General features: G+C 34.5%; 1 protein-coding gene across 4 annotated transcripts in view; it reads left to right on the top strand.

Annotated features, from left to right (window-relative positions):
- Positions 1-17,747, top strand: part of LOC145690555 (glycosaminoglycan xylosylkinase) — a 117,170-nt gene that overhangs the window by 32,760 nt on the left and 66,663 nt on the right. For all 4 annotated transcript variants that reach the window (XR_014132241.1, XM_081765550.1, XM_081765547.1 and 1 more), the window contains exon 5: positions 737-933. Coding sequence is in view for 3 of the 4 variants with exons in the window: in XM_081765550.1 (XP_081621676.1) it covers positions 737-933 (197 nt within the window). In the remaining variant the exon portion in view is untranslated. The remainder of the gene's footprint in view (positions 1-736; positions 934-17,747) is intronic.

Here is a 17,747-nt window from a genome sequence, read left to right on the forward strand (position 1 = left end):
AATAAATAAACAAATAAAATAAAAGGAAATCGGAGATGTATTAACTTGGCTAATGATACAGAATGGGGAGAAGGCTAGGTGCAGGATAGGGTGTTCTCTTCGGCGAAAGATAGCACAAGGAAACGTTAAAATCTGGTTCGAGTTTTTAAATTGAGAAATCAAATTAAGATGCTTCATACAGCTTCCTTTCAGGACTCGACACGTAAAATACTAGTCGAAATCGTAAAAATATCTGGATGAAGTTACAAATCTGATATCCAGTCTCTATTAGGCTAAAAGTTAGTGAGATACAAACTAAACAAAATATAAATACCACTCATTTTAGCTTTGGAACTTCTTGTATACAATAAAAAACTAATTCTGACCAAAGCATATATTAACTAATAAATAATAGCACGTTTCGGCAAATTAACTTTGCCTTCATCAGACACATTATTAATTCAATGTTATTGTTAATAATGGGAATGCAGTATATACATGTAGAATGGAAATGCAAAGCAGAGGTGCAAGTATTAAAACTCCTTGATACTGTATACTTATAAACTCATCTAAATCACATTAATTGTTACTTCAGTTTTGTTTTTAATGAGCTTTATGGAATATATACTCGAATATAATTATCAAAGTTTAAATTAGCATTTTGGAATACGTGACTACTTGTTGTTAAACTTAGTAAGTTTATGCAACTGGATTCGGTGTTTGTTTGTTGTGTAGCGATTAATTTTGGTGTTCGTAGGTACTCTCGAAATGAAATCATACAGGGTCCTGTTTATGCGGGAAAGGATCGCCATAATGCTGAAGTAGCAGCATTCCATTTAGGTCTGCTCTTAGGCTTCCATCGGGTTCCACTCGTTGTTGGAAGAAAAGTTAATTTACGCCGTGAAGTAATGCCTGTTGCAGATTCAGAGCTACTGGACACATTTTATCAAGAAGGTATGTAAACTGTTGTGAAAAGATTGTATGTTTATATGACTGGTTTAAAACTGTCCGTTTTAAAGAAAAAGTCTAAATTATAGTTAATAGTAAAAGGAAATCAAGAAAGAAAAAGTATCAATCATCATATTATACATCTACGCAAGATTTTCACCCTAAAGTTACACACAAGAACTGAAATCATCTTCTGATTACAGATTAGCTTCTACTTGTATAAGCTGCGACGAATTGAAACCAGTATTTAAACATTATACTTTACGATCGCAAGGCTTTTGCTGTGCTGTGCTGTGTGAAAAAAAAAAAAAAAAAAAAAAAACTATTATTTGATTGTATATTAGCATATACTTTTATAAAATGAAACGAATTTAAACCATAAACATTTGAGGATTATACAAGTTCGTTGTTTGGTGGTGTGTTTATTATTATTTTTTGACTTTTTAGATGAATCCTTATAAAATACTTAGAAACTTGAATGACATACCTCATTGTTATGTTTTGAAAACAGTGTAAGAATATTTCTTATAGATACAGCTACCATGGTTTACAACAGATAGCATTATATTACCCGCGGACATTGTATGAGGTTAAGTAAAGAATTATTAAGTGAGCCAAACCTAGAAGTATTGAACTTTCTTTTTTCACAGACCTAAAGTTATTTTATGCGGTGATTCGGAATCTTTTATAGTGTAGTTTATGGATGTTTGCAAGTTTATTTTATTTTATTTTATTTATTTATTTATTTATTTATTTATTTATTTACTTAATGTCTCGTGAACGTTGGACTGTTATAACTCGGGAATGTAACGGGTAATACGAATGTGAGTTGCGCTCAAGAAAGCGTAATTCTGTAATATATTTCTTCGAGGAAGTGAAATACGTTGAGAGACGCGGTGGTTCAGTGGTAGAGCGTTCACCTCCGGTGCTCGGGTCCCTGGTTCGATCCCAGCTCGCGCCGTGTGGACTTTGTGGTGGACAAACACCGTGCTCGTGGGTTTTCTCGGGGTTCTCCCGTTTCCTTCCACTTTCTTCATTCCACCATTTCACTCATTTCTCATTATCTCCGTCTCCTTTAGTCTAACCGGCATAACCGTGGGACGTTAAACTTAAAGATTTCATTTCATTTCATTTTTGAAATACGTTGCATACGTAAACATGCACGTGAAGAGGGTGAGAATGACTTTAAGTATAGAGGAAAATTGTTGCAAACTTTTTCTATACCCGAAAATGTATCCAAAATTCAATGCTATGAGAACTTCTTTTGTAGTTTTAGACATGGCAGTGCTCAAATATCGGTATAGGTCGATTGGTTGTGTTTACAATATATAGGTTGACAGTTAAATAACTTCTATGAAGTCAGCGTGAACACGTAGTTTTCCGAAAATTTATGTTCTGCTACCAACACTCTGTGCACCAAACTTCACCGCAAAGTGTATCGTGAATGTCTGTGCATTATAGAAAAAAAGATAATTGAAACTAACTCAATTTTTAGTCTCTTAAGCCAGTATAGTTCATTTGGTTATTTGTATTGTATGCTGGTTAGCAACACGTCTCCACCAAGTTCGTGTCATACAAGAATTAAAAGACTGGATACACTGGTAAGAGTACTATTTTGCAGGTGGTTTCATAAGACATTCACAACACGAAATTAACTTGACAGAGTGTCCTTTTCTGATGAAATGTGGTTTCATCTATGTCGGTATGTGAACAGCCAGAAGTGCAGAATATGGACAAGTGTAAACCTGTATGCTTTCCATTAAAAGTCACTTCATTCAGTGAAAATTGATATATGGTGTTCATGATTATTGGACTCGTTTTCTTCCATATCATTAGTGCTGTTTACATAAACATCGTGTAAAGACTACGTTCGTGTTCGAAAAGAACTAAAGTTATATTGGTATCAACTTATTGGCAAACAAGTCATTCATCACATGAAACAACAATTGTGTGCATTGACAGTTTTTTCGTGTTAAGATAATTGAGAGGGGTTTATGCCCCTTTGTTATCCCGAACTCTTTCCACTCGATTATTCCTTGTGAATCTATTTAAAATATGTGTTCTATAACAATGCAGAAACTATTCAGGCAAACATTACGCACTCAATTAATAGCAAGAACCCTGTAACTTTGAGGAAATTATTTCGTAATTTATTGTGTCGTATGACATGCTGCGTGCAAACGATGGACAAGCAGTCCAGCGCCTGCTATAAAGTAAGCAAGTGATGCGAACTACGTGGGTGTGTAACTGGGTTTCACTAATGTTCCGAATAAATATGTATGTCTGAAAGAACTGTGTTTGTAAGATGTGAATTTTTATCTCCGAAGAATCCTTTAATTAAAATGTGCAGTAGTATAAAATTTTAAGCAAAAGTGGAGAACCTGTTGAAACAGAAGCCAAAAAATTCAAGGTTAAATAGTTTGGAGAATAAATAACAAACAAGTAGCAAACATACAAGGCTGATTATATTGAGCGTAGCTCACACGATAGACCATTGTCTGGCAATCAGGATACGAATTCCCGTCAGTCCATCGATCAGATTCTTTTTTGTTTTTGTAACATTATTCCATATAAAAGTGAAGCAACTTGAGTACAGTTTCACTCTTTATGACTTTTATTTATTTATTTATATATATATATATATATTTTTTTTTTACAAAGCAGTATTTATTCGAAATCTGATAAAACATGAATTTTCTTTATTACTCAAAGAAATTACGGGAAACATATTAACTACTGGAAAAGAACAGTACTCCTCTGAACCATCCATCAACGTACCAATGTTGCAGACAGTAATACAAAGAACCACTGGTGACTGTTCTTTTTCAATATGAGTTTCCTTACTTTGAAACTCATCCAGAATTTTAGTAATCTTAAAATAATCTTTGCATAATTATATATATTTTTTTAATAGATGCAAAGAGCTCGATTTTCTTAAAAGAAAGAAAAGTACTGAAGTTTTCTTCCACCTTATTTTTTTTGGGGGGGAGGGATTTTATGCTTGTTAAAACATTTCGATTTTAGGGAAGAAATATCAGTTGATTCTGTTTTTTTTTTTTCCATAACACAAAAAATATTTAGTTATTCTGTTCCACAGTCTTCTCAGTGGAAGAGCGCATCATCTCACAATCGAGAAAGGCGAGGCAGGTCTACAGTTCAACCAAGTGTATACTTATCGGTTTTTCGACATTCGTGGCATTATGCAACGAGAATTCATCCCCAGTGGTCAGACTATCAATAGCGAGTTTTAATGCCAAGATTTAACGTAACATAATCTCACTTCCACACGTGGCATTCTCCAGATTTGCTCCTGCGGTCTTCCCAATCTTCCCGCGGTTGAAAATCCAGTTTAGAAGTCACCGTTTTGACCAGGGTTGGCTGGTTTAAACCAAGGTGGTTTAAACCAGTTGTTTTTTTCAAAAAAACAAATGGTTTAAACCAAAAACGTAAAACTATCGTAAAGGTATAAGTGTTCGTAAAATCTTGATGAACACACATTTGTGGGTTATCACCTTTCACTCCCGTATATTATTCGTATCATATTCAGACCTAAATTCGCCATTCATTACTCAAAGAGATTATACTACAAAATCAATATATATCTATATCTATCTATCTATGTATATATATATATATATATATATATATATATATATATATATATATATATATATATATATATATATATATATATATATATATATATATGTATGTATGTATGTATATAAGTTTATGAATGTTTCTTTTGTGATTTTTTTATAGTTATTAATCTTACGCAATTGCAATCAAAGGAAAATTCTAAATATTGTTTCGTTTTAATAATGTTTACTATTGATAAAATACGTCGACTTGCCGTACTTTTTTAAGCATTTATTCAAACCGCATGAGAGGCATTTATTGAAATTAGAAGTATCTTTGGTATCTATTTATGTATAAATGGATCGGAGCCAAAGTGGACTCAAATAATTCGTATCTTTATTCACTTTTCTTGTTGATATGCAAATTAAGTTTTGTATTTCTTTAACTTGAACTAATAAAAGTCGTAGTGAACTAATTTGAACTTAATTAGTTCTTCTGTACTCTGCAGTATTTTGAAATTGACCATATGTAATTCTGTATAATGGTTTCACTTGTGCGACTGTTTATCTTTTTGTCCTTATGAAATGACTCTTTGACAATTATATTAACAAGTATGTATTATATTAGTGCAACGTATTTTTATCAGGAGTCCTTCATGAGTGAGTCGGCAGACGTATCGCATTTGTGGCCAATTAGTTCCGGTTTCGAGTTCATATGGAGGACAATTTCTCTCGGATGTAAGCAGAAAGCGGTTTGGATTCCGCTTTAAGCTTAAGTGACCCCTTCCAGCATAACTCGGTTGTTGCATAATAACACCAAGGCGAAACAAGCTTGTTTCTGTCCATATGTGATATAAATACATGAAGCAAATATTATTTAAAAAAAAAAAAAAAAAAAAAAAAAAAAAAAAAAAAAAAAAAAAAAAAAAGCTGGTTTGAACTAAAATACCGGGTTTTCTGTTTTTTTCAATAAGAACCATGGTTTTTACCAATCCTGGTTTTGACACCATTGCGGAGATCGTTTATGGATCGGTAGTATGGTAAGATTACGGGCAGTGTATTATGCCTTGCCGCATTTCTTCCTTTGCATAATTATATTTCACTATCAAAACACTATTAAGTATTAATTAATACGATTATAATTTGTTCTAGACCTTATGGGGTGTGTAATATTTAATGATTCGGTTTTGGAAGCATAGAAAAGAAAATGTTTATAATCAATTCGGCCTATGCGTACTGCTTGCAGAATGTAAAGAAACATGATCGCACCCGTGGTCATATACATGTGAACGTAAAATGTTGTGTTTTAAAACTGAGTATGGACATTTTTTTATATTTGTAATATGATGTACATAGTTTTTGTTAATAATAAATGCTCAGAATTACATTAGAACTAAAAATAAATAAACGAAATAAATACACTACTTCTAACCTAATGTTATGCTCTGCTGCTTATTAAAGCGCAGAACCGCTATCTTGGGACAAGTGACTATCGAGGTTGGGAACAGCCTTATACAAATTAAGTAGGAAAATATTGAAATTAGTAATAACAATCTTTTCTTTTAATTAAAACTATGAACTCTTTTATTTCTTGCGAAATATTAAATCAATTTATAAGGTAATCAAGAAAGTTCTGTCGCTTTTTCACCCACCACTTTCGAACATCAATATGTCACCTAAGACATACCTGGAAGGTCAAAAATAGTCCCCGTCAGCATCAACGACCTTCTGCCAACGTTCTGGTAGGCTATGGATTCCGTTGCGGTAGAACTTGGTGGGCGGTGAAGCGATGAAGGTATCAAGTGCATTTTGCACCTCTACTAGGGATTTGAATTGCCATCTTCTAAGATGATTGTCAAAGGAATGGAACAGGTGATAATTGGATGGTGCAATGTTCGGGGAGTATGGCTGATGCAATAGTGTTTCTTATCCAAGGCGTAGAATGGTGTTCCGAGTCATCCTAGCCATGTACGGCTTAGCGTTGTCCTGTAACAGGACGACCCCATTGCGATTCAGAAGTTCTGGCTCCAGAATTTTGAGTTTTTCTTGAACACGGGCCAACAGCTCACAGTACACAGTTGCATTGATGGTCTGACCAGCTGGTAGCAGTTCCCTATGCACGATGCCGCAAGCAGTCCACCAAACACACAGGAGGATGTTCTTTTGGTGCAGTGGTGGTTTCGGCTGTTTTGGAACCGGTTCGTGGGATGCTAACCAATGATGACGGTGCCGTGGAGCTTCGTACAGGACCCACTTCTCATCACATGTCAACATCCTGTTCAGAAATGGCTCCTTAGACGAGACAGCAAAGAAACAGAGCGTTGCCTTCTGACCCGGAGTCAAATCATGTGGAACCCATCGGCCCAACTTGTAGTGCTTCCCAAGTTGAAGGAAGTGCTGCCGAGTGGTTTCTCCACTCACACTGAATTGTAGTCCCAATTCCTCACATGTCTGGCCACTGTTCGCCTCAATGGCTGCGTGAAGATCTTCATTTTGTACATATGTTGGTTTTCCGGCACGTGGTGCGTCGTCGAGTGTTTCGTCACCGTCCTTAAGCTTGTTAAACCACCGATGCACTGTCCGCGTAGTCACAACACCCTCAGCAATGGCCTGGCATATCTTCCGCCCCGCTGCAGCGACGTTTGACCCCATTTTGAATTCGTACAGCTTACACCCCCTTATGACGCTCTGTGGAGGTCACATGTTCACTCTGTCGTTACGCAGGTTCACGGTGTAACTGAACTGTCACAACCAGGTAGTATGTTGGATATACCCATATCAACAACAGACCTTCGCCTTATTTGCATTCACATTCAACTCACGGTGTGAGGGCCAATGGAACACAGACCTCCACAAAAAGCGACTGAACTTTCTTGGTTCCTTTATACTTAAGATGAAACTAGGAATTTCTAAATTACTCATGGCTTTGACATTTGTATAGCTTTGACCATAACAGAAGGAGGAGAGCACAGTGTGTAGAGGAAAGAAATATATGACCTTAATTTGGTGGAAAACCTGACGGTCACTTCAGGACCCATATTGAAATGGGTACTGGAAGAAAGCCTGATTCATGGAACAACCGACGATGGAAGCTGCAAACCCAGGTGAAAATAGTTTTCAGTTTCCAGTGGTTGATTGAACTATGAGGAAGGAAGAAATTTGAAGAAAATAAAAATAATAAGTGCAGCTAACCTTTATGAATCTGAACATAATATCAATCTGAAGATAGTGTTAATGAATGGATTCGCTATTTTGTGAAATTGTAGTCAAATCTTTGTAGAGCCCATAATGAAATAATATAACCATACTGAATAATTTCTTTTAAAATGTTCGAGTAGTGAAATTTTTATTTCATTTGTTGAAAGGATTTGAAGGAAAATGAACATCAGTTAAGCCGACCTTGCATCGTCACAAATCACATAACAGATTATAAGGGGAAGGGATTCTGAGGCGAATAGTGAAGATTATGTAGTTTACCACCCAGGTAATTAATAATAATAAAAAAATATCTTAATTGTGCCTAAAGCGGAGGAGTAGTGAGGATGCCGATCCTGCTATTTAATCATACTTTCTATACTTTGCTGTTGTATATAGCCGGATAGATGTTACATTGTCCGTGTTGATACCTCATTGCATTTTCACTATATTAGTATTGTTATTATTTGTTTCTTCTTGGTTTTGTTTATTTGTTGTTGCCCATGTTTTTTCTCTTTCCTCCTTTATAAGCACCTATGAAAGAACTATCATGATTTTTGTCTTTCCTCACAAGGATTAATTGTCAGACAAGGATTAGTTGTCAATGTGTATTTATTTTGTTTGCTGACTTTGTTTTCCCTCTGTGATGTACGAGTGGTAAATACTTGTAGGAAGATAAAAGTATAGTAAAAGCCATATATTCTGTAAGAATGATGCGTCTGGCACGAATGTAATCATGCTTGAGCCATGTTGATGCACAAAGTATCGATTGATAGGTGAACTAAACGGAGAGTCCGTTATTTATAGGCAAAGAAAGTGTAAGTGCACAGAGACATAATATGGAGCCTAATCCCAAGCCCTCACTAACTAAATGTTCTTGTGTGTTATTTTAAGGAAAAGGGAAAGAGCTAATTTAAAATTGCAGAAGAAATGTAATCTGAGATTACTTTATTACATACATGGAAAGTAACAATCAAAACTTAATTTGGCTTTTCTTATTGAATGAACATTTTTTAAACCAAATACAATGCTCTTTATGAGTATGTTTGTGAGGACAGTTTCCAGCGCCCGGGGACAAAGACAGATTTTGCACCCCCCCTTTAAAAAAAGTTTGCATATACATTTCTGCAATGTATATGGGATATATACATATGCAGACTTGAGTGTTACTAGGGTCCCTCACTTCCACTTCTATGAGGTGTGCTATTGTTAGTCACGCTCTCATGCATATTTTTTAGTTTTAGCACATAAACACTTGGAATTTTAAGGTACGGACAGGGTTAGCAAGAATATTAATACATAGGCATGACTGAATAATAAAGAAGAATAAATGAAGAATACAAATGTTATCATTAATTTATATTATAGTTAAATGTTACTCAAACAACATTGCGAACATAAACATTACATTAAACAGCGAACAGAAAAATAAACATTAATTATACTTTGAACACAAACCGGAAATTTAACAGAAACTAAAAATAGTTTGATGTAGTGCAGAACCAAGACAATCTTCCCTGTCCTATAGAGGATCTTAGGTAGGAGTAGATAAGCTTTAGCTTACTAAAGGGTCTTTCACAACTGGCAATTGATGTTGCTCTTAGATTTGGAAACACACCATCCTCATACTGCACAAGGAGCGAAGCAAATCTTCTGGTGTCGATATGTGAACATCAGCCCTTGTTTTGAGTAGCATTCGACAATCCACTATTTCATTGCACATTTCCAAGCCGTCAATGTCTGTATCATAAAAGCATCCCATGGAAATATATTTCTCTTTCAACATATTTTCATTAGTCCTTCACATCTAAAAGAAAGCCATAACTGGAGTCCAATTTTCTCAAGTTGGTGAATCTGCTTCCCATTTCTGTGTGAACTTTATCAATCATACTATTCATCACTCGCACCATTTCAGTCTCTGCTGTAAGCCCTACATTCTCTGTTGCTTCTCCAGGAAATTTCTTTTTTTTCCTCTGCCGTCTCTCAATGTGGAAGTCAAAAGTACTACAGATTTCCTTTTCTCTTTCAAGAGAATCCTCGCATATAGCATCACGGTTTTCTAGAAAGTACTCTTGTGAAGTTTGAAGATCTTATGCAGCATTATGGAAATTCATGGTGTGATCTTGAAGCCTTTTCTGAACTCGATCGATCTTGAGAAGTACAATATTCCAAAACTGAAGAAGAACCAAAAATTCAAATGTTAAAATACGATGTATTAACTGAGCTGCATCACTTCGTGTTTCTAAACTTTCGTCCCGATCCTCTGCAATATTTTCCAGAAGCTCTACCAATTCTTCTACTTTATCATGTATCGGTTTAACAGCTTCCACGCTGGTACTCCAACGAGTTTCTGACTCTGACTTCACTGCAAGATAACTTTTCAGCCTCTCACATCGAAGAGTGGACCTTGAAAAATAAACATATATAGCTTGCACAGTACAAAAAACGTTACGCCTGCTACTTCGTGACTAACAGCATGAATCCCAACTAGGTTAAGAGTGTGGTTATCACAGTTAACAAATTTAGCTTTTGGGTTAATTGTTGCAAGCCTTTCTTGCACTCCTGATTTGTAACCAGACATTACTGATGCATTGTCATAACACTGTGATCGGCAGTCCTCGAAAGGTATCCTATCCTTTTCCAGTTGTTGCAAGATTGTTTCTGCAACACTTGCTGCATCCTTTTTGTGTGTTTGAATGAACCCTGAGAAAGACTCCTTTACCACAACAGTTTTTTTCTCAAAATCTATGTCTACATATCGAATGGTTTCCGACATTTGGTCTCGATGAGCGGTGTCAGGAGTTGTATCAAACATTATTCCAAAATATTTGGCTTTTAGGATGTCATGTATAAGTTTCTCACTTAACTGTTGAAGCTAAAAGCTGTATGAACTCATTTTGTATTTCTGGTGAGAGGTAGGAGGTTGATCCTTGATTTTGTTGTACATACAATAGGTGGCTTTTCATGACTGGATCGAACTCGGCGACAAGCTTCGAAAGTTCTATAAAATTCCCAGCATTTCTGTGATTCTCCTCCTGTTTTTCATTGTCAGTGATACTTTCTCTGTGTGTTCTTAGAGCCAAATTTTGTTTGGCCAAATATTTTATGCAGCGTAACACCCTCTTAAGCACTCGCCGCCATTTCTCATTCTCCGTAACCATTTGACTTTGAAACTGTAAATCAATTAAACCTTCGTTGTTTGTTAACTTCTTTTCCATTTCTTTCCACGTTGTGAAAGAAGTACGATGTCTTTGCGAATTCTCATGTGTCGTAATTTTTTCTTGTTTTCTCCAACTTTCAAAACCCTTTTCAGTTTCAAGAGAGGAACACTTGCTGATTGCATCCTTTGATGTGAAAAACAAATACGAAAAACAAAAGGCTGCACCCTTCACAGGGGAATACACCAACCATGATCGATTGACAGTATTTCCATTTCCCTTTCCCAATTGTTTCTTAAACCATGCTGAAGTCATTGATCTATTATTATTATTATTATTATTATTATTATTATTATTATTATTATTATTATTATTATTATTATTATTTTTTTTGCGCGAAAGGTCCAGCACTATTTTGAAAATAAATCGACCCCTTCTCCACAATTTCCACGAGAAGTGCATCTGGCATGATTGCTTTTCCCGAAGTCTGGTCAAATTTCAAATATCGGAAGCCTTGATAGAGGATTACTTCAGATACACCTTTAGTACATACTGGCTTGTCTTCTGGACTGGATCAGATAATAAATTCTCTTCAGAATTTGATGAACTTTGGTATTCCATGTTATCTAAATCTGGCTCCCTTGAATCAAAATCTCTGCTGCATTTATCTTCTAATTTTTATTGTTCCAATACTTTAGTAGAATTATGTGATGTGGGAATCGGTACATCCTCTGTTGATTTTGATGATTGACAACAGTCTTCTCTTTTCAAAAATGCAGTTAGAATTTTGCTTGATTTCGCACATTCTTGTTCTTGGAGCTTCCTTCGTTTCCTTCCTTCTGCTCCACTTAGTTTCTTCTGTTGTGCGTCTTTCATTTTATTGAATATCTGTAAAAAATGAATACATATAAAATTCGAAAGCGAGATTTGAGACTTCATTATTGTTTATATAATAATTACTCGAACAAGTAAATTTGAATATTTTCCTAGATTTTGACCTTGTAGTAATAGTTAATAATCCAGGTCACAGAGTAGACCATCCAGCTAACCTTGTCAAAAAATGAAACAATATGCATAAAAGATTCCGCTCTTGCGAATTCCGGTTATCCCTTTGTACATTTCTAAGTTAAACGTATGTACACGAAGTCTATCTATATATGACTGATTTTCTGTAAAATCTTATTCAGCTCCTTTCAAATTTTCTGGCAACGATAATTATTCATTATTATCCGTGACAGTAACATAATTGTTTTAATGACAGTTATATCGTATTTCTGTACATAATTGAGAAAAAAATCTTTAAAAATTAGAGGACAAACACTCTTCACCGGATCCAAAAATTATTAATTATCCCTCTGGTGGAAGCAAACCAACATTGAATAGAGCTTATTTTTCAGAGCTGTACAAGGGTGCAGGATCTAAAAATGGTAGAGATAAAATAATACGTCTTGCCGAGTATCTGCAATAAAACACTAGGTGGTTATTTTGATTGTATATTAGCGTGGGGTTGAAAAGTCATTAATGAGTGTTGCAGATGACCTTCATGCACAAAAAATTATGACGTTGTTAAAAGTCGGCTAGATCAGTGATGATTTCCGAGCATTTTCCCCGGAGAGAATTTCAGTGCACAGGTGTGAAAAAACGTTCGAAAATATGTTTTACAGAAATTTCTGCTGAGATCTCAAACAGCCAGGGGCTGGGGTTAATGTGAATTTCGTTACTCCGGTGAGAATTTTCTTCTCCATCGGCTCATCAGTCATCCCCTGAAATCATCGACTGGGCTAGATTACTATGATTACTGGCAACGCTATTACTGAACTGAAGGTGTCTTATTAGGGTGCTGTAACTGTTGGGCTCTGCTCTGCATTTTAATTACATGACTTGGATGGGTTTAAACCCGTTAAAGCCCGGGTTTCAACTTTAGACATTTTGGGTTAAACGCATTTTTAGCGTTAACTACGTTAATGACAGGCAAGCGTGTGCCTTTGTATAATTTTGATTGCAACTTTACACATTTTAAAATAAAAACGCACATCGTGATTCTTGATTGATGCCCGGGTTAAAAAGATTTGTGTTTTGAATAAAAGCTAGTGCTTTTTTCTTTTTCATAAGGGAAGGGAAAATCATTTTCGGGTTGGACCTTAAGTTATACCCTTGTACTTACGTATCTTTTACAACTTGCGCTCTTGTACACAGTACACAATCTGCATACGTAAAACTAATTTTAAAACACTATACAGACCTTACTAGTAAACCATTTCAAGAATGGAAATACATGTTTACCGTTTACGTGTAGTGTATATTAAATATCATATCATGTAGAGAAATAATTTAAATTTGTTAGTCGGTGCTTTGGCAAGTCACTATCAACACCTACTGAGACGTCAAAATACGCCATTCGCAGCAATAATGCGCCCACAGTGTAAACTTAATACCGACGCAATATTACCTTGACCGGCGTGTCCCGGTTGCTCAGCAGCTGATCGGAGAGACTTGGCTTTTCCGAATAACCGACTTGTCTCATATTTCATTTTAACCGAAAAAACGAATGTAGTTATAATTAGAATCGTACTAAAATAATCATATTTTTTTGTCATATTTATTTAATATTGATCTTTCCTCTCTCACACACAAGTGACAAGAGATACTATACTGATTCTTACCTTTAATATTCCATCCAACAATAGAACTAAAAAAACAGAGGAATTTCCAATTATTTTTTTGCTAATTAACATTTTTTTTTAATTAACAATATTAATTCTACATTTGAAGTACCAGCCTTAACAATCCTTTTTCGTGATAGTTCTTTCGACCCTTTCCTCACTCCTCAGCAATCACGGATGAATACGAAGGAGACCTGGAACGGAAAAATCTCGATATTGCCAGGTCAGAAATCTTTTTCTCATGAAGTAACATCATTTCACACCCAAACAATGCATCGGTTCTTATGAAGAATATCCTCAATAATTTCTTATAGGAAGTTGAGAGAAACAACTGTGTTGCTCAGAAATATGAATTGAGGCTTGACAACAAACCTCGAGTTATCATTTTGTTACATTTTCAATACAAGAGTAGCAGCTTTTAAGAACGTAATGTGTTTAAGAGCAGATTATATGCCAATCAGAAATTAATTGGAATGGTAATTAGATGTTACATCAATTTGGCGCCCCATGAATTTTCCCCCCTCCCCTAGCTACGCCACTGCAAACATTTGACTTTTCAGTTGTTGTATATTTGTTAAAATGATACTATAGATTTGTTTAATTAATTAATATTTTTCTGACCAGAGTATTGTACTTATTTACCAAAATTAAAGTAAGTCGTAACAGTTTCATAACGTAACATTGTCTTCATCAGACGTTAATTGGCATGTATATGTTCATATTAATGTCTGATGAAGAGAACGTTACGTTATTGAAACTGTTGCGACTTATTTTAATTGTAATAAAGAAGTACATACTTTGGTCAAAAAAATATTAATTATTTAAGTAATAATTCCAGAGTCAAAATGGATGGAGATAAATAGATTTGTTTCTTCTGTCTTGTTATTTCTATATTGTTAGATTTCAAACTTATTATTCTTTTTTTTTTTAAAAAAAAATATTTGGAATATCTGCAATGAATAAACAATGTCACAAAATTAAAACACATACCATTAAATGGAGACGCTAATGCAGTGATATAGCTTGGGACAGGTTAAAGTAACTAGAAAAGATACTGTATTATTAATTGAGAATATATAAGAAAGTTTTGTAGCTGGAATGTGACTTCAGCATGAAATAGATTAAATGAATAGTCAGATGCTATGCTTTAAAGGTAAAGGTTATTACAGTCTACTATGCATGTAAAAATTAGTTAAGTAATGTATATTTGCAAAGTTTTGAATTAAGTTTAGTTGAGTTTTTGAATTTAACGTTCCTTTCAGCAGCGAGGGACCTATTAATTAACGTGGAATCCTAACCACATGAGCTCCCGCTGAGAATCGAACCCGGGTCTCCCACGCCAAAGGCACGTACAGTAACAGCTTAGCCACGAAGGAGCTCTTGCTAAGTTTTATTGTGAGTGTTTTTTTTTCTTCCTTCTTTGAGCCTTAATTAACCCAATGCACTATTATCAAAGATAATTATTATGCTGACAAATAAAGTAGTTTCTTGCCAACAGAGGCTAGAATCGAAACTTTTTGATACTACTTTGTATACACACACACCGTGTTTATAGAGGTGGTTAACATTCGAGAAGGAGGAAGATATAATATAAAGATAGAAATTCGTGAATAACGAACTTTTACTACATGTTAATCTAACAATATCCCCAAAATGGATGTTCGTAGCTTTAATTTCGCAAACTGAACTGATAATCATTTATTTTTAATAGAATATGTGAAGCGTACAGTGAAGTCTTTCCCGAACGAAGAACGAAATGTAAGTGTAATTCTATACCAAAAGAAGAATAGTTTTGTACTTTATATATATATATGATAACATTTTCGCGCCGTACAGTTTAAATTTAGGCAGTAATGGATATAATGAAAGGAGTACTGGTTTGAAGATCATTCAAGATGGCCATCTCCGAAATGATCATGGGACTCAAGTAATGTGTGTGTTGGAAAGATCCTTTTCTTAATTATAGAATCCACTACAAGAAAACAAAAGAATTAGTTGAATAAGAGAATCATAAAAAGGTAACAACAATTTTAAAAAAAAAAGTTTTTTCCAAGATCTATCCCTAAAAAGCCGCTTATTCTCCTCCAGATCTTAATACTCATTTAGAAGTTTAAAATTTATTTTTGCCAAATCCAGAAATACAGTATTATTGAAATAAAAACTAAATGGAAGTACACCGTTGACCAAATCCAGTATTATGGTCTGTTATTATTATCTTATTATAAATAATCGGTTTCATTTTGTCATATTTCGTATTGGTATAATAATAATAATAATAATAATAATAATAATAATAATAATAATAGGATTTCTTTATACCCTTACAGTACGTTCTTAAGCATCTTATAATCATATATATATATATATATATATATATATATATATATATATATATATATATATATATATATATATATATATGTATGTGTGTGTGTGTGTGTGTGTGTGTATGTGTGTGTAAAACTAAATGATTATTTTATTTCTTAAAAAAAAATCCACTACATTACTTTTTTTTTTAACTTGGAAAATATTATTCCTCTCATGCAACAAGAAATAATGATCCATTTTACGTAATGGAACAATCTTGACTAGGGTAATTTTGATGTTTTTGACAATATAACATTTGGAATTTTTGAAACAATTATCGAAAAGAAACTTATATAAACTATCAATATGTGATTTTTCTTACACAAATAAAATAACACATATAGAAAATCTAAATGTCAGACACAAATCAAACTTCTTCATCTAGATAAAAAAAAAAAAAAAAGGATAACAATGGAAGGTGTTTTAAGCAGGAAAATCTCGTCTAGCTCTTTGCCTGGTGGTATGGTTCCCAATATGAAGGCTACATTATCTCTTTGTATTGCCATACTTATTCTTTGGATTAGGAAGATGCTTGCTCTATCATCACCGGATAAATGGGTGATGCGTTTAGCTATTTCCTTTATTAAGTTGAGGCCTTCTTCGTCCCACAATTGACTGAATTCAATGGCAATGGTTACAAATTGGTACTTCCCTGTTAGGTTACTGTATTTTCTTCGTGCGACTGTTTCTTTTCGACTGGCTACATTGCCTGCTTGGAGTGAGGAGAAAGGAAGATTGGAAGTAGCGAAAGTGTCTGTGCATGTAAAATCCCAAATCAATGACTTACCTCTCTTCCAAAGTATTAAGATCATCCCATCTGGTCTTTTACCATCTGTTCTACTACATCTATTTGGCTCTCTTATTGCTGGTATACCTGCTCAAATGAGTGTTCTCATTATAGTGTTATTGACACTCGAGTGTCGGGGATATCTTCCCGCATTTTTTGTGCAAGAGAGTCCATGACTCCCTATTCATCTACTGGATTCTTACATGCCTGACATTTATGAGGTTCACAAATATTTGCTCCCAGTCGTAGTGCCACTCTCATTACTGAGATGAGAGCCTGATAGTAGCTATTTTTTCTGCCTCATTTGTCTCTTGAATATTAGCAAAACAAACTTCTCTCCGTACAAATTCAATAATTAGTAACTTTTTCTCGGTCCAAACTATGCATTCTCTCGTACGAGAGCTTATTGCTTATTAGAATTTTAACATTGATTATGCTTTTCGTGATAGTAAAATACCTTTCAAACTTTTCCACTTTCACCAGGAAAAGATGAAAGTTTAGTTATTTTATTCGCTTGTCGATTAAAGCATCGAGAGAGTACTTGTTTGTCGTGGATTATTAATGTAGTATTATGCAGCAAAATTTTCGTTAAAAACTAATTAGTAGGCTTATATTAACCTTCATATTTGATTTAACGCATATTGATCTGTTTTCTCTCTGTGTACATTGCATTCGTTTTTTCTACATTATAGCATATTAAACCGTTGTAGTTACCGTAGTGATTACGTAGTGATAATATATTTCCTAGACGTTTTCGTAAGGGTAAATGTTTGGAGAGAACTCAACAAAGCATTAGCAATTTTAACGAAAGAAAATAAGTTAAGTAGGTTCTTTGATCACGGTTTCACTCAGAGTTGATAATTATTTTTAGATGAAACAGGAAAGAATTGCTTTTAAATGTTGCAGTGTATTTGAATAGTTTTCAAGTAGATGAACATGACTGTTGATACTTTGTACACCCCTGTAGTCTTGAAGAGGTTCCATATTTTAACTCCTTAAACATTCTGTAAAAAGTTGGGTGTATGAGATGAGCAGTAACCATGATTAACTGCACTGTTACGCAATTTTAATA

Source organism: Thermobia domestica, chromosome 7 (assembly GCF_964235325.1).
Source record: "Thermobia domestica chromosome 7, izTheDome1.hap1.1, whole genome shotgun sequence".
Taxonomy (NCBI): Eukaryota; Metazoa; Arthropoda; class Insecta; order Zygentoma; family Lepismatidae; genus Thermobia; species Thermobia domestica.